This window comes from Sturnira hondurensis, unplaced genomic scaffold (assembly GCF_014824575.4).
Source record: "Sturnira hondurensis isolate 20B ecotype Veracruz unplaced genomic scaffold, ASM1482457v3 Scaffold0002840, whole genome shotgun sequence".
NCBI classification, from domain to species: domain Eukaryota; kingdom Metazoa; phylum Chordata; class Mammalia; order Chiroptera; family Phyllostomidae; genus Sturnira; species Sturnira hondurensis.
Window position 1 is genome coordinate 10,202,724 of NW_028075471.1, and position 24,036 is coordinate 10,226,759.

A 24,036-nucleotide genomic window follows, 5' to 3' on the forward strand; every position below is an offset into this window, starting at 1 on the left:
GCCTCTCGCGAGTCCCCTGCTGGAAACTGGCCTGCAACGCAGGCATGTGCCCTGACTGGGAATTGAACTGCGATCGTGTGGTTTGCAGGCCCTCACTCAATCCACTGAGCTACACCAGCCAGGGCATAAACATTTCATTTATGTACTGTTAGAGAGAGGGAAAAGGAGGGAGAGAGAGGGGGAATGAAACATCAATGTGTGGTTGCTTTCTAGTGCACCCCCTACTACAGACATGGCCTGCAACCCAGGCATGTGCCCTGACTGGGAATCGAACCAGTAACACTTTGGTTCACAGGCTCATGCTCAACCCACTGACCTATACCAGCCAGGGTGGTATTATACTTTTAATATGAATTATAACTGAGCTAATTTTAAATTTTAATTAAAAAATAAGAATTCTTATTAAAATTATAAAAATATAACATTATTAAGGTATGATTCATGTAAAGTATGTTTGTGAACTAAAAGAAATGACTAAGAATGAAATCTAACAAGTATTAAAAATATAATTCAATACTTAAGAAAATTACAGGTGATTCAGCCTTAGCTTAATTTTTAAAAAGGTCATAAAATTCTTTATGCAAGACCATCTTCATAGGCTAATTTCCTCAAACTACTCTTCACTTTATTAACTTTTTTTCCCATTGAGAATAACTCCTAAAGAACANACACTTTTTTAAAAAAATAACTTTTTTAAACACTTTAAAAATTTTTTATTTATTTATTTTTTTAAAAGATTTTATTTATCTTTAGAGGGGAAGGGAAGGAGGGAAGGAGAGAAGGAGAGAAGGATCAATGTATGGTTGCCTCTCGTGAGTCCCCTGCTGGAAACTGGCCTGCAACGCAGGCATGTGCCCTGACTGGGAATTGAACCGCGATCGTTTGGTTTGCAGGCCCTCACTCAATCCACTGAGCTACACCAGCCAGGGCATAAACATTTTATTTATGTACTGTTAGAGAGAGGGTAAAGGAGGGAGAGAGAGAGGGAATGAAACATCAATGTGTGGTTGCTTTCTAGTGCACCCCCTACTACAGACATGGCCTGCAACCCAGGCACGTGCCCTGACTGGGAATCGAACCAGTAACACTTTGGTTCACAGGCTCATGCTCAACCCACTGACCTATACCAGCCAGGGTGGTATTATACTTTTAATATGAATTATAACTGAGCTAATTTTAAATTTTAATTAAAAAATAAGAATTCTTATTAAAATTATAAAAATGTAACATTATTAAGGTATGATTCATGTAAAGTATGTTTGTGAACTAAAAGAAATGACTAAGAATGAAATCTAACAAGTATTAAAAATATAATTCAATACTTAAGAAAATTACAGGTGATTCAGCCTTAGATTAATTTTTAAAAAGGTCATAAAATTCTTTATGCAAGACCATCTTCATAGGCTAATTTCCTCAAACTACTCTTCACTTTATCAACTTTTTTTCCCATTGAGAATAACTCCTAAAGAACAAAACAGTAGAGATAAAGCATGAACAAAACATTTAACAACCATGTTGCTTAAATATTAAGGAGAGCTAGAAAGTAATGCATATGGATTAATTTTGCATTTTATTTCCTCTTACACCAATGATTCTTGTATCATGGAACCTGGCCCACAATAACCATACACCACAAACATTTTGCACACAATTTCACAAGTTCACAGCCCTCCTGAAGCCTATTCGGGTACTCCATTTTCAAAAGTGTTAACAATTTACAGAAGCTGACTCATTTCTTTCATGTACACCTTAGAAACACCACCTCACAACCTGCAACTTATTTTATCAACAAATCAATGCTAACATTTAAGAACTATGGGCACAAACATTATCTGACTTGAAAAAGTTGTATTAAACATTTATGGATGTTGTTTTCTACCTTTTAAGTTTAAGAATAAATAAGGTATTTCAAAAAAACAAATCTATACTGAAGTCATTTGCCTTTGTGTAAAGAAATATAAACTGTACATTAACATTTAAAAGCAGAGTAGTTAGTTCACTGTCAACACTTTAAATATCTCAGGAGAACAGCAAATTCTAAACACACTAAGATCATGTTGCTGATTTAATAGTCTCGGGAATGGTGACCTGCCTGTCTATGGCTTTGGATCTGCTTCCAGGCTCGTTTCCTGAGCTTCGTCCACCTCTGAGAGCTTTTCATCATCTGCAGTTGAGAAAGAAACATAAATGCTTAGTCAAACATGATTAAATTATGTCTGATAAATACATGAAAACATATTTATCCTTTATTAGCCAATATATTTAAAACAAATGGCAAAATGACAGCCTAGGACTACAATTGGCACACAAGAGCATTTAGTTTTAAAAGTTCTGTTTTGACTATTCTGGTGCATTAGTTGAATCAAAATGTAGTATGATAGATTTCACTAAAAAACCAAAACTCTATGTCTTAGGCTTTTCTTGAAAACAATCAGATCAGATAACACAATAATTTCCAATTGGCTATAGTCAATGCAATGAGCAAGTCTCCAGTTGCCTCAAAGCATCCACTATTCACTAAATGTGTACATATGCTTATCACCAATTACTTCACTCCCTTACCATGGTCTGCCTGGGTCTGAAATTGTTACTTTATACTATAGCAACAAACTATAACAAACCAAGAAATTCCCCAATATATCATCCTTGAACTTCTCTTAATATAAACTACTGAATGTATTTAAATCATTAATTGTCCCAAATTCAGACTTTTCTGCATGTATTAGAAAGTCGAACAACATGAGTATCTTATAACATTATCCAACTATATACTGCTGTTCTAAAACTGAAGGTGTATATTCTCTTTTAAAGATGTGTATTTTAGAAGGCATGCTACTAGATCATTTAAAAATCATAAACATTTGTTATAAAACTATTTCTACTTACTCTCCAGTGTTTGCTGAAGTTCATGGATGGTACTAAGAAGAACATGAAATTGTTTCCGTCTCAATTCCAGCTGTATTAACAAGAGAAAAATTAATTCATGTTGATCTATAAACACACATATTATGAAGTCTATAAAATATGTATGCAAATACCTTGTCTTCAACACTTTCTTTAATATGTGAAAGATGCTCTAATTCTTTGCCCAGAGCCTCTAGTGCCCTGAAAAATAGTAAAACTGTTATATTTCGCTAATTGGAGGAACAGAATTCACAATACCTAACTTTTTAGTTACTAAGTAGTATTTTAAAAATAAAAAAGGATGAGTTAACACTCTATTATCATAAGACTTTTATTTTTTAATATACTTTCTTGATTATGCTATTATAGTTGCCCCATCCTTTCCCCCTTTTGCCCCCCTCTTCCTGGTACCCCCACTTCCTCCGGCAATTCCCCCACCCCTTAGTTCATGTCTGTGGATCATGCATGTAAGTTCTTTGGCTTCTCCATTTCCTGGACTGTTCTTAATATCCCCCTGTCTATTCTGTACCTATCCCTGTACCTTTTCCCCTATTTTCCCCCTTCCCCCTCCCAACTGATAACCCTCCAAATGATATCCATACCTATGATTCTGTTTCTGTTCTGCTTGTTTGCTTATTTTTGGATTCAACTGATAATAGTTGTGAATTTATTGCCTCTTTTTTTTTTAATAAATCCCTTTGATATTTCGTATTATGGCTGGGTGATGATGAACTCCTTTAGCTTTACCTTGTCTGGGAAGCATTTTATCTGCCCTTCCATTCTAAATGATAGCTTTGATAGACAGAGTACTCTAGGTTGTAGGTCCTTGCTTTTCATCACTGTGAATACTTCTTGCCAATCCTTTCTAGTCTGCAAAGTTTCTTTTGAGAAATCAGCTGACAGTCTTATGAGAACTCCCCCATAGGTAATTAACTTCTTTTCTCTTGCTACTTTTAAGAGTTTCTCTTTATCTTTAACCTTTGGCATTTTAATTATGATGTGTCTTGGTGTGGGCCTCTGTGCTTCCTGGACTTGTATGTCTATTCCCTTCATCAAATTAGGTAAGTCTTCCTTCATTATTTTTCCAAATAGATTTCCGATTTCTTGCTCTTTCTCTTCTCCTTCCACCACCCCTATGATTTGAATATTGGTACATCTGAAGTTGTCCCAGGGGCTCCTTGGCCTATTCTTGATTTTTTTGGATTCATTTTTCTTCTTGCTATTCTGATTGAATGTTTTATTCTTCCTTATGTTCCAAATCACTGATTTGATTCTTGGCTTCATCCCCTCCACTGTTAGTTTCCTGTAAATTTTTCTTCATATCACTTCGTGTAACCTTCATTTCTGCCTGGGTCTTTTTTATGCTATTGAAGTACCCAATGAGTTCCTTGAGCATCCTAATAATCAGTGTTTTGGACTCTGCATCTGATAGATTGCTTAGACCAATTTTTATAAAATCTCTATTTTGTTTAGTTCTTTTTCCAGAGTTTGTTTTGGAATTTTGGCAGCCTTCCTGTGTTTGTTTCTATGTATTAGGTAGAACTGCTTTGATTCCCTGTCTTAGTAGTATGACCTATTGTAGAAAAGACCATCCATAAATTGGATGGGGTGGAGCCTCAGGTAATCACGAGGGCAGAGCAACCTCAGTGAACCAGATTGATGGAGTCTGCAACAAGGTGTCCCCACTCTGTAACTCTGTGTTGGGGAGGGCTCAGAAAGGGGGCAATGCCCCTGCCTGGCTTCTGGAGTTTTGTCTGGGAGGAATCTGTCCCCTGGCACTCGCCCTGATATCAGTCACTTCAGTTTTTCTCTGTATGCCACTGGTGCCCTTCCAGCTGCTTCCCCAGTGCCAGAGCCCAGAGGGAGTGAGTATGTGTAAGTCTTAAGTCTTTTGTGGGTCCTTTAAGAGGAGACCCCTGAGAATACTGCCCCAATCCCCACTGGTTTTTACAGCCAGAAGTTATAGGGACTTGTCTTCCTGGCACTGGAACCCTGGGCTTTGTGGTCTGATGTGGGGCTGGGATCCCTTGCTCTAGAAGTATTCCTCTCAATTTTTATCTACCATACATGCACGGGGGACTGCCTATTCCATGTCTTCACAACTCTGTGTGTCTCTACCCTCCTACCTGCCTAGATGAATTGACTTCTTTAATTCTTCGATGGTTGGACTTCCACACAGCTTGATTTTCTGATGAGTCTGAGTGATAGTTGTTTTGTGTGTTAGTTGTAACTTTCGCTGTGGTTGTGCGAGGGGGAAAGCTATGTTTACGTACACCTCCATCTTGCTATGATAAGCCTTTTAAAACAAACATGATTTCTTCTCAACTTCTAAATATGTACTTATTTTCATTAAAATTAAACTTCTAAGCCCTGGCTGGTGTAGCTCAGTGGATTGGGCGCGGGCCTGCGAACCAGAGGATCGCGGTTTGATTCCCAGTCAGGGCACATGCCTGGGTTGCAGGCTGGTTCCCTGCAGGCCAACTCCCAGCAGGGGATGCACGAAAGGCAACCATACATTGATGTTTCTCTCCCTCTCCTTCCCCTCTAAAGATAAATAAATAAATAAAATCTTTAAAAGGAAAAAAACTTTTAAAAAATTAAATTTCTAGATAATCTTTACAGAATAGGAAAACTATAGATAATAGAATATCAAACCCCAACAACTAATATGTTTAACAATATTTTACCATACTTATTTCAAGTCTTTTTTTTTGTGTGTGTGTAAAAGAAATAAAACATTGCTGGTTAGTTGCTGACTAATTTGAAACACACTTTTAACCTCACCCCAAATCCTCTATCCCAAGCTATTTTTCTTCCTTTACCTCCTACTCAGGCAATCACTATATCATTCCAATCCTTTTTTAATGTATATATTTGTATCTCTAAATAGTATATACAGTGTTACTATATAATATTTTGGGGTCCTATAACTCTTATACAGGATTATAATTCTATATATACTTCAGAAGCTTAGGAATACTTTAACATTTATTATATATATGTCTTCTATTTTTGTTTACTGATTATGTCTTTGAGATCTGCATTTAAAATGTGTATATCTACTATATTCTTTTAAACTGATATTTAGTGTTATACTATATGAGTAGACCACATTCTATTTGTCATTTTCATACTGATGTACATTACATGCACTTATTTTAGAACTATAACAGTAAGGCTGGAAGAATAAAATCTAATCAATAGTATTAGAATACATCACATTGACTATCTGATCCCTCCTTTTGGAGCATATCATGTATTCCTATTAAAATGGATTAGCTAGTATATAAACATTTATATACAAAGATTAGTTACTTTCAAGTGAAACTCTAAACATACTTTAATGTATCATGTCTGTCTGGATGATGCTGAATCACTTTTGCCAAAGCATCATATTCTGAAAGATATAAAAACATTTACCAAATTAAGTTTTTTTTAACCTGAATATCAAAGTACAGTGTAATATCACAAGTCTCTTCTAATCACTTTACTACATAAAGAGATGTAAACATTGCAAGACGGAAAGTATTGCCAGCCTCACTTGATTTGGCTATAACGGTAATGATACATGACTTTAGGTGTTCCAAACAGGCCTTTACCTCCCACTCTGTTTTTCATTTACCTATTCGTGGGCAGAATACAAGCCAGCAGAAGCATAAGTGATTTTAAGTCATATTGATCACCAAATGGACTGATTCTAAAGAGAATTGTATTTACTATTTGCCCAGCAAATAAATGATCAGCAAGGTAAATACATCATACCATTAATTTTACATCTTATACAACAACAAATTATAGTTCTCACTCATTCTAAAGGTAATGATTTTAGAACTTAGAAATGATTTAAAATTTAGAAACCTTGTTTCTGCTCCACTGAGAGTTCCAGGATATGTCACATATCTCCTGTTAAACCTTCTTTTGAAATGATTAATGGCAGCATTCATTTGAAAGCCTCATTAGTCAACAAAAACAATGTAAAACATTTTAACATTATTTAGAATTTATATTAACTATTAAATAAGTTGGTATTCCTGTTGTAAATTGCCCACTGAATTCAAAAAACATGTTTTAAAAATAAGGAGTTCAACATCATCTTAATAGGTTCATGAAAAAATAAAATTCATTGTTTTAGAAATCAGCATATTAATTAAATAATGTAATTAATAACATTTTTATATTATAAAAATATGTTCAGTGTAAAAAAAACCCAAAAAATTTAAGCCATAAAACCCCACAACCCCCAAATAACCATTAACAATTCCCATTTCCTTCTAGTTTCTCATATATGTCACAATTCTGATTATATATTATATTTTTGTCTATCTTTGAATTTACATAAAGAAGGAACAATGCCTCTGCTGTTACAAATTATTTTGAAATAGTTTTTATGGATTGCAATAATGACACACCCTGATTTAAAAACAAAAGAGATCAAAACAAAACAAAACTTAGCCCTGGCTGGTGTAGCTCAGTGGATTGAACACAGGCCTATGAACCAAAGCATCGTGGTTTGATTCCCAGTCAGGGCACATGCCTGGGTTGCAGGTCAGTTGCCAGCAGGGGACACATGAGAGGCAACCATATACTGATATTTCTCTCCCTCTCTCCTTCCCTTCCCCTCTAAAGATAAATAAATTAAAATCTTTAAAAAAATTAAAAACAAAACTTAAACTTTTCTTATTATTTAGGCAGCTTATACATGTATTCCCGCTTTGTATAAAATGAGCTTAAATTCTTTTCTTTTTTTTTTACAGTAGCTTCACTAAACAAATAAATAAACAACAAACAAAAACATAAATCTAGTGTACTTGCATAAATAGCCTTTGCTGATTAACCATAATATTATTCAGGCAAAGTTGTCTAAAGACAAAAAACAAACAAACAAAACCCTGAATACTGAAGTAATACTTGCATAATCAATTCAATCCAGGAGAAAAAAAGTTTTTTCAGCATAGCCTTTCTTCTCAGCTATTTTAAAAAGTAAAATAATTTTAAAGAATTAAGTTTGGATCCTAATTCTTTTTTATAATTCAGGTTAATTCTAGTTGAAGATTCTACCTCACAACATTAAAAACAGCATGTAAATACTAGTCAATAATAAAGTATTTGCAAACTAAATCCCATAAAACCCTTACCTTGCCGATTTTTTCGTATGCGTTTTGCTTGAAGAATCTGCTTTTTGCACTCAGCAATTTTTTCATGTGCTCCAGCAATGCTACATTCTATAGAAAAAGGTTTTTTTTAAGATAGTCATAACAACATGTATAATCTCCATCCATTTTCAATTTTAAAATGTTTTTAAATTAATAAGCTAATAAAATCGATGCTACCATTTAAAAATAGATGTAACTTAAAGTACCGTATCATATTAAAATACATTTTTATAACTAATTTTACTATATTCTTATTATTAATAGTGTTACTGTTATCCTTTTACCACTAATCAAAGAAAAATATTAGTGAGAGTTATTTCCTTTAGGCCATAAAAATTAAAATTACAAATAGAGAAATATTAATTACTTTAGGTTTCTTTACCTATTTCTTTGTAAATTTTTTCATAATTTTCCATTTCTCTGAGATTCATATCATATACCAGCAAAGTTTTGCCCATTGAAAATTCACACTGGGACAGTGTACTCAGCATACGTTGGTACTGGCTATACCTAATAAAAAAGAGAGAAACAGAATAAAGACTTTTGTGGATTACCAAAGTTGAAATATTTATAATGTAGGCAAAGATTTACTAATTAAATTATATAAAGTTCTGAGAGAATCCTTTGCTCTATTTAAAATAATTCAGAATATCTGTCCCTTGTGTTTTCTTTTCCCAAATGTACTGTATTTGAATTCATAAACTGCTTTAGTTATAAATACAAAGATGGAGCTGCTCCTATCAAGCTTAATTCCAACAGCTACTTGCTTGAATATTGTTTTAAATACTTTAAAAAATACTTTGACCAGATTTCTTTAACCTTCACAATTCTGTTCTCACATTTTTTTTCACTCTATATAATTATTTATGTGAAAAGCTAATTCAAATGAAAAAAATTCTAATTAAAAAATTTATTAAATCTATGTAAAACTTTGCACTAACCTAATAGCTAAAAGAAAGAACATTTCATTTAGATACCTAAACATTTATCTGCTAAGTGACCAAATAATGGCCTGGATTTAATCTTCATTTCTTCTTACCACTATTCCTTCTGCACATTTTAATAAACATTAAGCAGGCCTCTCCAGTGAGAGAATTAAGGCCAGAAAAATCTACCTGACTAACCAAGAGTTGACTTAATTGGACATTTAAGGTGACTAAAAATTTGCAATATTAACAGGATTGTGTATAAGGTCTAAAGTCACATCAAGACATCAGTATAGAAACAACAGTAAACAGAAATACCCCTCTTCCTGGGATCCAGAATTGCACCATTTAATGAAACTTTTCACTAGTAGATTAATTCTGCGATCATCTCCAGCACCATCTCCATCAATTAGGAGACGCTTCCGTATGACTTCGTCTGGAGGAAAGAAGAATGATGTGAATTAAAAAGACCATCTGGCTCTTGTTAATTTCAAGAACAACAACCAATATCACTACTCATTCTTTCATCCAAAAAATTACTGAAATGTAAATGTACTCAATGCCACTAGACTGCACAGTTAAAACTGTTAAAATGATCAATTCTGTATTATGTAGGTTTTACTACTATATATTTGTAATCGGTATTGCCTATTTGTGTCAGGTACTATTGTAGGGACTGGGGTTGTAGCAGAGAAATGCCAAGCCCTCACAAAACTGTGATTCTACTTGCTGAGTTGTTGAGTAGAATTGATTTTCAGGTGCCACTAAGGAAATAAGTCAATAATTCTTAGAGAACTTTTTTGGGAAAAACCCATTCAGACAAAAGGAAGACTGAAGTGTTCAGGTCTCTGACTAGTATGAGGTCCTGGTAAAAGGAATAGAGAGAGAAGAGGATTTAAGGATACAGTGGCAGACTAGGAAAAAGGGTGAGGCAGATCAGAGAAAAATAAATGGATTTGTTTTTTAAAATATGTACTTTAGTTATTATATCTGGAATGTTCTTCCCCATGAGGGCTTTTTTTGTTTGTTTGTTTAAACGAGCCTGTCTCACTTTTGCTGTAAGGCAAAGGAAAAAAGGAATTAGAAAAGCAGCACAGATGATTGTGATGAGTTAAGAAGTAGCCCAGAAGCCAAGAGCTGGTGTTCTTCCTGGATCATGTCACGCTGGATCACAACAAAAGAAAAGCAACTTGAAACCACAATTATCATTTTCACATATCAGAATGGTAAGGATCAAAAGGCCTAATAATAAAAACATTAACAAGGGTGCTGAGAAACTGCACTTACACTGATGGAATGTAAACAGGTATACTCTTTGTAGGGCAACTGAGCAAAAACCAACACTTAAAATGCAGACTAGGAATTCATAATATAGATACATGTGTATCTACACATGTATCTAAAGATAAATGTAAAGGGATGTCCTTAACAGTGTTGTTTGTAGAAGAAAGACTGAAATCCTGAACATTCACCAGGAAAAAAATTGGTTAAGTTATGAAACATATTATACAGCCACAAGAATAGTGTGGGTGTACATACCATTGACAAAAAAGTTAGATATGTTAAGTAAAATGTAAACAAAACAGGTGCAGAGGAGCAGAGCTTGTTGCCATTTGTGTAGAAAAGGGGGAGATGTGGTGTGTGTCTGTGTATGTGTGTGCATATCACACATATGGTGTGTTTATGTACTCAGAGAATATCTTTGGAAAGATACACAAGAAACTGGTAATACTGGTTGTTTCCGGAAAGAGAGATGACAAACGATGAGAAAGGATTTAATTTTCTAAATGGCTTTGTAGAATTGTGTTTGTTTGGTTTTTAACAAGTGCGTGCAATTTTTAGTAATAAATTTGAAAGTGTAAATAGTTCCTGGAGAGCCTGCCTGATGAATCAACAGCAAATCTTTAAACAATAGTTCCTGTGTGTAGGCAGAAGTATTTTTGAGTGCAGGTGCAGCAGAGATAAATTCTAGAAGGCAGATGGCTCATTTTAAACTTTACTATGTGACATCAGATAAACATTTTAGAATTGGGTTTTGTTCTCAAAGTTATGGCTTTGATAGGCTGCTCAAACTACAGATTCATCAGGTGTCTTAATTTTACATTTTAAAATACAAAATTAGTGCCCTGGCTGATGTGGCTCAGTAGATTGAGTACCAGCCTTCAAACCAAAGGATTGCTGGTTCGATTCCTGGTCAGGGCACATGCGTGGGTTGCAGGCCAGATCTCCGGTGTGGGGGGCATGCAAAGGGCAACCACATATTGATCTTTCTCTCAATTCCCTTCCCTATAAAAATAAACAAAATATTTAAAATAAAATAAAATGCAAAATTAGTCTGTAAAAACTTTTTAGTTTTTAACCACCAAAAACGTTATCTGAGGAGACTGACACAAATGCATTCTGTGCATTCTAGGAATTCAGTCCCTGAAGAGACTGAAATGCAGAAAATGAAGTGATTTTTTAAAAACCACAAACACATTTAACTTTGTTAAAAAAATAAACATAACAATGGGTAAGTAGTCTGGTGTTAAACTGACACTGTTCAATTCCTTTGCCAGTCTCCTTATCATTGCTTTTCCAAGCCCCCTACTCCAACCCTGTCTCCCTAAACCCCTTCTTTCTCCCAGATACCTGGACACACTTCTTCATTGAGGACCAGGGATTTCAGATGTAAATGTATTCAAGGAATAGAGAAATTGGAGAGTGACTACCCTAAGAGAAAGTTATTACCAGAACTTGTTTTTTAAGAGATTAAAAACAAAAGCAACAACAAAAACAAGTTCTGGAGCCTATCAACACAATAAACAAGCAAAATATAACCAGAGACAATATAAGAACAAACTGACAGTAACCAGAGGGGAGGTGGGAGGGGATAATGGGAGAAAAGGGGGAAGAGTTTTCAGGAACATGTATAAAGGACACATGGACAAAACCAAAGTGGGGGGTAGGATCAAGGGTAGGAAGTAGGGATGGCTGGGGTTGCGGGGGAGTACTCAGGGTAAAATGGAGACAACTGTACTTGAACGACCATTAAAAAACACGTGGAAAAAAAGAATTGTTTTAAGTTTGGTGACTAACAAACAAAAAAATGTTTCAAACAGATTTGCTTTCATTCCACCTGTCTACTTAAAACCTGTGCACTTTTATATATGTATGTCATATCCCAACTACAAAAGTTTTTGAAAAATGTCTAAAACATTGTAAGGTCAAATAAACCTGGAAAAGGGTTCATGAGGGTCAGTCCTATGTCTTGCTCATTCTTTTCCCTTCCGAGCCTCTCACACTCTGTCTACATTTCTTACGCTCAATAAATATTTTACAATTGAATTTGTGGTGCCTGCCTGGGACCACTCACCCTCCAAAGAGAGCTTGGTCTCCATGAAACACTAACAAGAAGTAGCAGGGAACTGTCTTATTTCCAGGTCAGCAGCAGAGATTTCTCTTTTTGAATAAAAGGCATGGATATCTGATCAATGAGCAGATGTGTTTGTCTCTAAGGTACCAGAGTAAGTTCTGAAGATGGGAAATAGACCCAAGATGGGAATACAGACCCAAGTTCTTCCACGCTGGTTGGAGATATGATACACATATGAATACACACAGAGGCGGCTACGATTGTTAAATGAGTGACACAGACACACAGTACAAGAGATTAGGAGAGCTCCCTCTGGCTTGGGGATTTTAGGGCAAGTTGATTTTGAGCTGCTCTTTTGATATTTAAAAATCATCAATCAAAAAAGCTAAAAGGCATCTAGCAAAATTTCAAATACATAACCTTTGAACCAATAATGCTAGATATACTTGCATATGTGCAATATGATATATGTCCATCAACGGGGGACTAGTTAAATAAATTTTGGTATAGGAATATGATGAAATAGCATGAGGCTATAAAAAAGCAAACATGTCAATGTGCTGATAGAGAGAGATGACTTAAGACAACTTGTCAAAGACCAAGGCGAAGAACTGTTTGGCATGTTTCTTTCATGTAAAAATGAGGGGGAATAAGAATATATGTTCTCACTGAGTACAGTAACAAAAATACCCTAAAATGATATACAAGAAACTAATAAAAGCAACAGAGGGGCAGTATAAGGGGAATAGATGGGGAACAGGCTCAAAGATGGGGAAATATTTTTATATTATTTGCTTTTGAACCATATATATACTCAAAATCTGCTAGCTACTATTTGAAAAAGCAAGCTATGATGTAGTGACGGTATCGTAGGTGTTTACGTATGTCCAAATGCAATGAACTGTACACACTGAATACGTGCAGGTCTCTGCATATCAATTATGCCTCATAACACTGTTTAAAAAGATAGCAAGCTAAAGTCCTTTTTTGGCCCCCACTCCAGGCAGGGACAAAGCTACAAACTGCAGTAGCTGGATCAGGAACATGACTACCCTAGAACACCAGTGAAGCTGGGTGACTGAAGACAAATATTGGGACCCAAGCCCATAAAGGCTGTCTGTGGTCAGATTGTGGGTGTCCACATTAGTAAAAGCCATACTAGTAGACTTGGATCTTGCTGGTAGACAACTGGGAGTTCCTAAAGATTCATGGGCAGGACTTTCTGGCAGAATTAAGCTGAAGGTAGTATACAAAATGGTCTACAATTGAGGAAAAGCCAAAGGCAGGGAGAGAGGTTAGGAGGCTACCAAAGCATATACCAAAGTTAGGAGCTAAAATGGCATGAATTACAGCAGAGATTAGAACCACAGGTCCTGGAAGGCAGGTCAGGGCTGAGAAGAGACTTGGTTAAGAAGAGGCAGGGGCAATGCCAACACTGGGAGGCACAAGCAGGAGTTTGGTATGACCAGTCTGGCAGCCCCAGCCAAGGATTCCATCAAGGCAGTCAAGGCCACTTTCTGGCTTCAGTCCTATCCCTCTTCTAAGAGCAGAGCATGTCTTCACAGCCAGACTGCTAGGCCAGTAGTCAAAACCGGGGCCACTGTTCTGCTCAGCCCACACCGTGTTTACTTTGGGTGTCTGTATGTGACAAGTATTTAACTCCATATATTAAATGGGAATAAAACTATCCACTTTGTAGAACTTCCATGAAACTTTATTAAAATATATACAAAGGAGCATAATGCCTGTTCATAGTAGAAAAGCAGGGGGAAAAAGGTATCCTTATCTTAATGTTTAATTTACAACTTGTATCATTCTAAAAACGGTAAAAAATATGTTGAATATCTATCTATAGATAAATCAATATACTTAAATAGATACTATGCATTTATACATACAAAGTTTTGCCCAGTTATGACCTCTCACAAGTTTACTTCTGTCTCAAACTTCATATTACAAGGTCACAACATTTCTAGCTTAAACTGCATAGACAGTTGCCTAAAAAATTCCCTGGGGATGAGAATTACTGGAAAACCATATACAAAACAAAGCACAACTCCCAACAGCAACAAAATCAAAGGGATGAGGTACCAGTTTGAAAACAGGCTCTGCTCTTGTGAAATTGAAGGATGGCCTGCTACTGACGGTTCCTAACACATATGGTGTAAGCATTATTATTTTTAATGATACCTCATCCATTAACTCTAGACTGAACACACCTAAAACATGTTTTGTTTATTATATACATTGACTTCATAAACTATTATCATGGTTGAAGCCTTTTATAAGCAATTCGAATGCTAATAATAATTCTGGTAGACCTTGGCCCACCCTGTAAAAACAGTAAAAATGGCTAAGAAACTATTTTATTGATGTTATCAACATCATTCCTTAGTTGCCATAATTACTTTCTTTACTGACTATGAGGATCAACACCATTTAGAAAGAGCTTTTAAGCCCAAATGCTTATCATCTGTCTGGTGAATGGTGGTTTTCCATTTGACTTTACATTTGTAGGAAGATTCCCAGTGCATTCAGTTATATTGTATGTGGTATCATACTTACACCAACAAAATGTCTGCCGCTCAAAAATCACTTTAAAATCAGTTATGACACCCGTATGCTGATAAGCAAATATTTGCTCACAAAATTGAGATGCATTTAGATCCCTTCCTATCATCTGCCAACCTATATCTAGAAGAAATATAAAATTACTTAATATACTAAGCCTTAAAAAGTCTTTTCAGGGGGTTAGATTTTAATGCTCATTTTCCACAAATAGAAAGGCAGGAAAAAATTATTCCTTTACAGTCACTAGACCAACTCTTCATTTCCAAGCCTCTTGTCAGGTGACACAGTCATTTAAACTGTGTTCTCATTTTAGTGTGGAAAGACAATCTCTCATAAACCATTATTAATATTCCTTTTGAAAACCAGTTGTTATTCCTCATAGTAGCTATTTAGAACCTCCATTACAAAACAACTTTTAAGAATATCTAAGAGTAAATATTCAAAAAAAGGAAGAGGAAAACTATTTGGAAGATAATAATGGTGGGCCAACTTCCAAAATACTTTTATTTAGGGACAGGTGAAGGATTCAAAACCAATGGCAAGACCCTCACTGTTAGGAAGCCTCCACCTAGGGTCAAATGTGACTCCCCACGCTGGAAGCCCTACAGCACTGCAACCTCACCTGCTTCCAGGAAATAGCAATCCTGAGCTCTACCAACGATTATTGGCATTTCTTTTCTAAAGGCAAGTTAGCAAGGAATTCTGTAGGCACACAAACCCATCACTGGCTTTTTCAAACCCTCTGGATCCAAACTGAAAACCAAGGAAGGTATAACCATTTGAGACAGGATTACAGTGAAAAAACAGCTGGCACTAGGGCAGTGCAGTAATATGTATCAAAATTAAAATTACATATACCGTATGACCTGTATGCTAAAAATTATTCCCACAAGTGTGCAAAGGCATCTGTGCAAATAGCTTCATTGTAACACTATTTCTAAGAGTAAAAAAACTGAAAATAGCTAAATGTCTTATAAATTAGAATACTACACATTTATATTAAAAAATGAGGTTGGAAGAGCTCCAAACTCTATCGCTAATTACAGATGTATAATACAGAAGAATGTGGAAACACTTGTATGAGGGGGGATCCAAAAGAATGAAATTTATTTATAAAAGCTTGTATATTTATTTTTATATGTTTAAACTTCAGTCACCTTCAAGGTACTTTCCATCTGATACAATATTCCTACTGAGTTGTTTTTTCCACTACCTAAATCAGTTTCTGAACTCATCAATTTTGATGCCTTTTGATGCTTCTGCCATTTTCTGTTTCACCTCTTTCACATAGGTTAAACGTTTCCTTTTGAGGACTTTTTTTCATCCAGGAAAACAAAAATAAGTCATTTGAGGCAAGACCAGGTGAATAGGGAGGGTGGGGCACAGGGGTCATGCCATTTTTCAGTCAAAAACTGGTGAACACTCAGCGTGGTATGGGCAGGAGTGCTTATAAATCATCCATCATGAAATGGGCAAATACGTTGAGTCTTCAAAAAAATTCACTCAAGCTGAACGCACGCTCTAATAACACCAGTTGGTACACTGATGCAGATGGGTTCCTAGATCACTCACCTACTGGGGGGAAGCCTGTATAACATGGAGCCCACCCTCTAGAAGATAATTCTGTTTTTTTTGAGGTCCCCCTCATATGCAATTTTAAAGAATATATATAAAGAATATATTAACAAATACATAATGCTTGCAATATTCTAAGTAGTGTTCTAAATTGTTTTCACATATAAACACATTTAATCTGAACAGCCCTAGTAAACAGACATTACTACTCCTATTTTATAGATGAAGGTAAAAAAATATTTTTACTTGCCCCAAATTAAATGTCACAAGAAGTAGGGAATAGAGCTAGGACTCAAACTCAGGAGTCTAGAACCAGAGAAAGTGCTATTTGCCTTATTTATGAGCATTTAAAAATCATTTTAGAAGGGCATACAAAAAAGTTCCTAGTGATTACCTTTGGGGAGACGGATTAGTAATGGAAGGTGATTAGAGGAAGGTGCTCACTTTGTCAAATTTCTTCTTGAATTTTCTGACACATATTACTTAAAAAAACATTGACAATGGTTATCTAGGTAGTGAATGTAATAGTCATTTTGAGGTATTTTCCTTCATTTTTTTGTGCATTAAAAAATTCTAATCAATGTTCCTTAATAAATCTATGATGTATCACCAAGAAGAAGAAAACTGGCTTGGCCTAAACTGTTAACAAGAGGAGAAACTAAAGCCATGTAAAAACAACGTGTGTGCTGATTCCTGTTAGATTATCATTAGCTCACCACTGCTCAAGGTGGTGAATTACATATATTCCACTGTGTTAGCTTTCTTATGGTAAAATAATACCTAGCCCCTCCTTTCAGGGAGGTTAAAATAATCAAAAACAATTTTTAAGGCCAACATCATTAGGAAGACACAAACATGGAAGGTGGAAAAAATAAGATAATTTGATTCCTTTATGTAAAGGAATCAAATTTTGATTCCTTTATGTATTGATCTCTCACAAGATACTTAGGATGAGTCTAAATAAATTGCTGATGTCAAAAGTAAATTACTTTAACCAAAATTAAATTTTAGAAAAGCAAAAATATTGTGTTGAGGTCCTTTGTTTCTCTCTAGATTTATTTAAATATGTAGAGTATGGTGCTAATTAAGTCAAGGTTGAAACTCCAATCTGGCATTGTGAAACCATTTATTTTGGTTAAGGAAACATTATTTAATAGTTGAACAGTAGTAGTAACTCCTGTGCTGGGGCAAAAGCCTAAAAAATAAAGTGGGCAAATTCATTGGCACTAGTGAAAAAAAAATAAAGAACAAAAAAACCCTGTGCCCACAGCATCTAATTAACACTAGATAGGCAACTGAAATAAAAATAACAGCAGTAGCAGCAGCAAACACTTATACAGTGTTTATATACTCCTATTTGATGATATACATCTTATTTTTTTCTATCACTCTGAAAAGTATCCTGGTTTGGATAATAAAATAAATGGTCAAAGTGCTTTACACATAATATTACACTTCATCCTTGAAACAACCCTATAGAGTGTGTATTAATATCTTCCTTTACAGATTAGTGGTGTCTCCTCAGCAGTCAAAGAAAACTATAAATAATTACATGATTAGAAAGTCATAGAACAGTTCCATTATTTTGTCACATTGTTCATAGGCATAATTAAAACCATTACTTTAAGTTTTAACAAGCATATAGCTATGAATTACACATTCTAATTAAAAAAAATAAAATAAACACCATCAAAAACAACAACTTCTCCTAAATGGAAGGTACTGTTACATTCAGCTCCCTACCACCCTTTTCTCATCTCCCATCTGTTGCTCTGGCATATCAATATATCTCCTTAACATCCTTTGTATTGCAGAAAGGGCTTCTGAAATGATTTCTATCAGTGTACTGACACTGTTTAGCACCCTTAAATTAAACATACAAAATACAAACTGTGAACATAGTTTAAATTAGAAGTGACAACATCCAAACTGCTTTTCAGGTAGTCAAAATGCTGGGGTACAACAGGAGGGGAGAGAGAATGGCTTTACCAATAATTGGCTATATGACAAAGTCACTGACTCCCCAAGACCTCCATTTTTCCATCCATAAAATGACTCGGGATAATATCCATAGCAGAGTATCTATACATAACAATATGGTCCTTCTTTACTTCCCTCTGAGGCAGGAAAGGTCCTCAAATTAATCAATGCATACTTGTGCTGGGTGCATGAAATAACGAGCTTGTCTTCTCAGAGTTCCCAGTTCAGTTAAATAGATAGACCCATATGTAAGGATTACATGGCACAACACCTTGCCAGGCACCTCGGACTCAGAAGAAGACAACAGCCTTCCTCTAGGCTCCAGAGACAGGTACTGGTACCCCTTCAAGAACTTTTCAGGATGATTGTGATATCTAAGCCACCCACTTCTCAGTCTTCACTGCCATCACCCTAATTCAAAACTACCTTGTCTCTCACTTGGAATACCCCTCATTGGCCTCCCTGCTTCCATTCTTGCCTTCCCGGAATCCATTCTCAACTCAGCCTACACAGAATGACTGAAAAGATGTATCAGATGATTAATCTTCTGCTTAATATCTTCCAATCATTTCCAAATACCCACAAAAGACAACCCAATCTCCTTTCCATAGCCCATAAGGCTCTTCTTGCAATTTTTTCCAGTTTCCTTTTCTGTCACACTGCTCCTTGGTCCACCTGCCCCCAACCCCCACCCTTATTTTCCCCAAAGGGAGAAGGATTTGTTTTCATCTCAGGCCTCTGCACTAGCTGTTGCCTCTATATGGAATACTTTTCTGGGGTCTTCACAGAGTTGACCCCTGAGGGTCTCACATTAAATGTCACTTTGGAGAGTAGCCATACTTGATCACCCTATTTTAACCTAGCTATTGGCAGCCCTTCTCCATTACTCTCTCTTATATTCTATCTAGTTCAATTCTCAGAACTCAATTAACTTCAGAAATAACTATGCTCTTTGACAGAAATTATCTTATTTACTAACTGATCACACATAATTGCTTCCCTCCCCCCAGTAGGAGTCAGGCCTTCCTCTTTAGTTTATTGCTATAGCCAGCACCTGGCATTGTACCTAGAAGGTATGCAATAGACACTTGTTGGCCTATCACACACCTCTTACTTCTGCTTGATTTTTACCAAAATCTCAGTTGAAGAAAACCACACTTATAGAGAATTGCCTAAAGAAGTTGTAGTTCTTCGTCCTTTCCTCTATGGTCTAATATTCTTAAAGCAAACAAGCAAAAAAAAACCCCAAACAAACAAACAAAAACCAAAAAAACCCAAACCACAAAACAACTCTTGCTCTACATTAAGGCAGTCCAGTAAAGCTACTCACCTGAGCCACAGTCTATTGGCTTTGGAAGGCCTTCTAACTTGTGCTTTAGTCTTCCTTCATCTAGTAAGTGATATGCTAATTTATAGCCCCAAGATCCTTCATGCTGCAAAATTAATATGACACTGGCTTTGCTTTATAAGCACCTTAAAGATAAGCTTTTGCTCCAGTGTTTTTAAAAAAGACACTGCTTGTCTTGGTTATCTAATGCTGCCTTCTCTCATAAACAGTACATCGCAGAATGGACCAGCTCCTATCTCCTGGTATGGACTGCTAGAGAAACAAGAACCATCACAGCTTTCTTAATAAATGTATCCTAGCATTTTAAAGATCACCCCTACTTCTAACTTCCTATTACTTTTCCTAGGCTTCATGTTCTTTTTGCCCTGCTTCCTCATCCATTTATTTTGCACTTACTCATATGATGAACTGCTATAAATATTTTTAGAATAAGCCAAGTTAAGTGTCAAGGGCTACAGCAGCAACATACATGAACTAATATGGTTACAAGTAAAAGATTAACTGATTCTAAGAGAGAGAAAGGGGGAATGGATGAGGTAGATATGTCTACAGACATAGAAGGACAATCGTACAGATTAAAAAGAGGAAGAAGGCACCGTTCTCATCTAAGGAAAGTGGAGGAGAGATGAGTAAACCAGCTCTTACACTTACTGGCATTTACTGAACATCATAACTTTTATTGCATTTAATCCTCAAAACAATCCTATGAAGTAGATTATTATCCCCATAAAAAGAATGAAACTAAGGTTCAGAGAGGTTAATTAGCCTGCATAAGGTCAGACAGCTGGCGTGTGGGCCTCTCAGGATTTAGGGGGCACTTGACTGCAGTAACTTTACTAGAACTCATCTTTCCTTCTTATCTCCTGACAAAACCCCTCCCCGTGAAAGTTCTCTACCTCAATAAACAGAGGAGCATAGTACCATTAACAAGAATACAGTCACTCAACTCAAGGCACCTGGGATTATCCTTGATCCTTCCCCTCATATCCACTCAGTCATGGATGTCCTGAAACTGTCCCTCATAAATTTCTCTCCCATTTGTCTACTTCTCTGCATTCCCATTTTGTTGGAACCGCCATTAGCTCTTACCAAGATCCAGCAGTAGTAGCAGAAAGACAGGATGAATAATAGTGAAGGGCAAGAACTCTAGAGCCAGACTATGTCATTTGGAACCCAGGCTCTAGAACACAGGTGGCAAACACAGGGCCCGTGGGCCGATTCCAGCCCTCACCTTGTTTTATCCCACCAGGCACCTTGTTTCTACCAGGCGGCAGCCCCCAACTCCTTGTCCCTAGTTAAGAAGTAGTTACATTTCTACAGTCCTAAAATTACATTCTGCCCTTTGAGGCTAATGTGGCCCCTGGTGAAAATGAGTTTGACACCCCTGCTCTAGAACGTACTACATGTGCAACCTTGAGCAAGTTACGTAACATCTTCATGTCCTAGCTTCACCTGTAAAGTGGGGAAAATAATTAGAACACTACTTGACATATAACAAATACTATATAAATGTGATAAATGGGGGAGGGAACTTCTCATTTTCCCTTCTCCAATCATTCTTCACATAGCAGAGTATAGTGGTCAAATTTTTTAATGCAAATCTGATCATAACAGACCAATTTTAAGAACTTTTTACGATTTTCCACTGCCCTCAGAAATCTCTTGCTGATACATACCACTTTACACCAGTCAGAATGACCATCATAAACAAAGCAACAAACAACAAATGTTGGAGAGGTTGTGGGGAAAAGGGGACCCTAGAACTCTTTGAGTTCACTGTTGGTGGGATTGCAGACTGGTACAACCATTATGGAAAACAGTATGGAATTTTCTAAGAAAACTGCAAATGAATATGCCTTTTGACCCAGCAATTCCACTACTAGGAGTATATCCTAAGAACCCTGAAACACCAATTCAAAAGAACCTATGCACCCCAATGTTCATAGCAGCACAACTTACAATAGCCAAGAGTTGAAGCAACCTGGGCGCCCATCAGTAAATGAATGGATCCAAAAACTATGGTACATTCACACAATGGAATTCTATGCAGCAGAAAGAAGGAGCTCCTACCCTTTGCAACAGCATGGATGGAACCGGAAAGCATTATGCTGAGTGAAATAAACCAGGCGGTGAAAGACAAATACCATACGATCTCACCTTTAACAGGAACCTAAACAACAAAACAAACAAGCAAACAAAATATAACCAAAGACACTGAAATAGAGAACAGGCTCACAGGGACCAGAGGGGAGAGTGGAGGGAATTTCAGGGGAAAAGGGGAAGGATTCACAGGAACAAGTATAAAGGACACATGGACAAAAACTAACAGGGGTGGAAATGGGAGGGAGGTGGGGAGCACTGGAAGGGTTGGGCTGGGGGTGGGAGTAAAAGACAGAAAACTGTACTTGAACAATAATTAAATACAAAAATAAAAGATAAAAAATTTATAAGAAAAAAGAGAAATCTCTTGCTCATAATTTTCTAAGTTCTAGCCAATATTTGCCATCTTTGAGTTCTTCCAACACTTTGGGGCCTTTGCACAAGTCATTCCCCACCTGGAACACCAGTCTCACTATATCAATTCATCCTCTATAATGGGATTAAGGGTAATTTTTCCAAGGAGGCTTTCTGATCTCCAAGAATGATTAAAGAAATCTTCGTTACAAACTTCTACAGTTCCCAACCTTGTCCTTCCCCTACAGTAACACTGGCCACACATCAAACTATTATCCAATGTGTCTTTCCCACCAGACTGTAACCTCAGAAGGGGCAAAAGGTCTTGCCAGTTGGTTCTGGGCTGTAAGCCTATAGCCTAGACCAGTGGGATGAATAGCTACTGAATCAATGAAACTGGAATAAGCAAAGTTAAATTTTCCCATGAAGTTTCTGGATCATTAAGATCACCCCTGCCCCCACTACTCCTTATCACACTCACAAATTTGGGCCTATTACTCTTCTGCCCATTACTGTGGAGACCTGTCTATCCCCAACTCTTCAAAAGTGTCCTCTCCACGGGTAGCTATGGTTACTAGTTATTCTCTCTTCAAATAAACACAGCGCTCTTATGCGTCCCCTTCCCAGATGTTAAAGGACTTCCTTCCTAACTGGACAGCTTCTTCGGTTCTCCCTCCAGTTACCCATCATACCGGTCCACCTTCCCCGAGGAATCAAGCTCTTACACCTGCTCTCAAACCACCCTGTGGGCCCCTCCTCACCTAGGCCACCTTCCTAAACTGCCCTCACAACTTTCCAGCCTCTGCCCCTCCCCCACTCCAGCGGATGACGCTCCCTCCCTAGGCCACACACACACACACACACACTCACACTCTCTCTCTCTCTCTCTCTCTCTCTCTCGCCTTTAAAAATCTACCCTAGGTAGCCCCATCCCTATACTTGTTCCTCACCTCATAAATCTCCCACGCCCACTCACCGGCTGTCCTTTAGATGCGGTTCACACCTAATCTAAAATACTCTCCAGGCGCTCTCTTCCCCCGACCCCCCAACCCAGGGCCAGTTCCGGGCCTCACTGCGATTCACCCCAAGGTGAGGGATCCTTCCCATTCTGTCCAGAGGACTCCTCCAGGTGTCACACTCTGTACGGTGTCGCCCTCGGCACGAACCCCCCTGTACACCAGTCCTGGACCTTCTCTACTCCCCGGCCTGCCCCAACTCCGCCCCATCCCCGGATTCCCACTGCTTCCCGCCTTCCAAGCGACCAACGGACTAGGGTGCGGCTCCTCACAGCCCACCGCCACCCCGAGCACTCCCTCTGCACATCCTCCACGGCCCGGACCTCTTCGGTGCTCCACCCGCCCACGTGCGCCCCAGGCGCTCGACCACCCCGTCGGCACAGCCTCCCCCGGCCCGGCCTCCAGGGAGCGGCCAGGGGCGTTTGCGCAGCCCCGGGGGGTTGCGCAGGGAGGCCAGGGGCTCCCGGGACTCTCCGAAGCGGCCGTGCAGGCCGCGGCTCCCGGGAGCCGGCCAAGGTGGCAGGAGCGGCCTCACCGTCAGTCACTGCTCCCATGGCGTGCAAGGCGGCGGCGGCGGCGCAGGCTGAGGCGGCGGTTGGCGGCGGCGGAGGTCAAACTCCCACAATGCAGCCGGGTAAACAGCCATGGAGGCGGAGGCGGCGGCGCCCGCGGCCGCCCGCTCCGACGCCTGAGTCGCTCAGCGCCGCGCCGCGCCGCGCCGCCGCGGGACCGGAGCTCCGCTCGCTGCCCGCAC

The 24,036-nt window shown here is 37.8% G+C and overlaps 1 protein-coding gene across 1 annotated transcript; it reads right to left on the reverse strand.

Moving 5' to 3' along the window:
- Positions 1-1,544: 1,544 nt before the first annotated feature.
- Positions 1,545-23,926, reverse strand: THOC7 (THO complex subunit 7). Its single transcript, XM_037040875.1, has 8 exons — positions 23,818-23,926; positions 9,302-9,419; positions 8,440-8,567; positions 8,040-8,126; positions 6,244-6,301; positions 3,039-3,105; positions 2,887-2,956; positions 1,545-2,164 (listed from the first exon to the last, which is right to left on the reverse strand). Exons 1-8 carry the CDS (start codon positions 23,834-23,836, stop codon positions 2,097-2,099), a joined length of 615 nt encoding a protein of 204 aa, XP_036896770.1. The 5' UTR covers positions 23,837-23,926; the 3' UTR covers positions 1,545-2,096.
- Between the last annotated feature and the right edge of the window lie 110 nt (positions 23,927-24,036).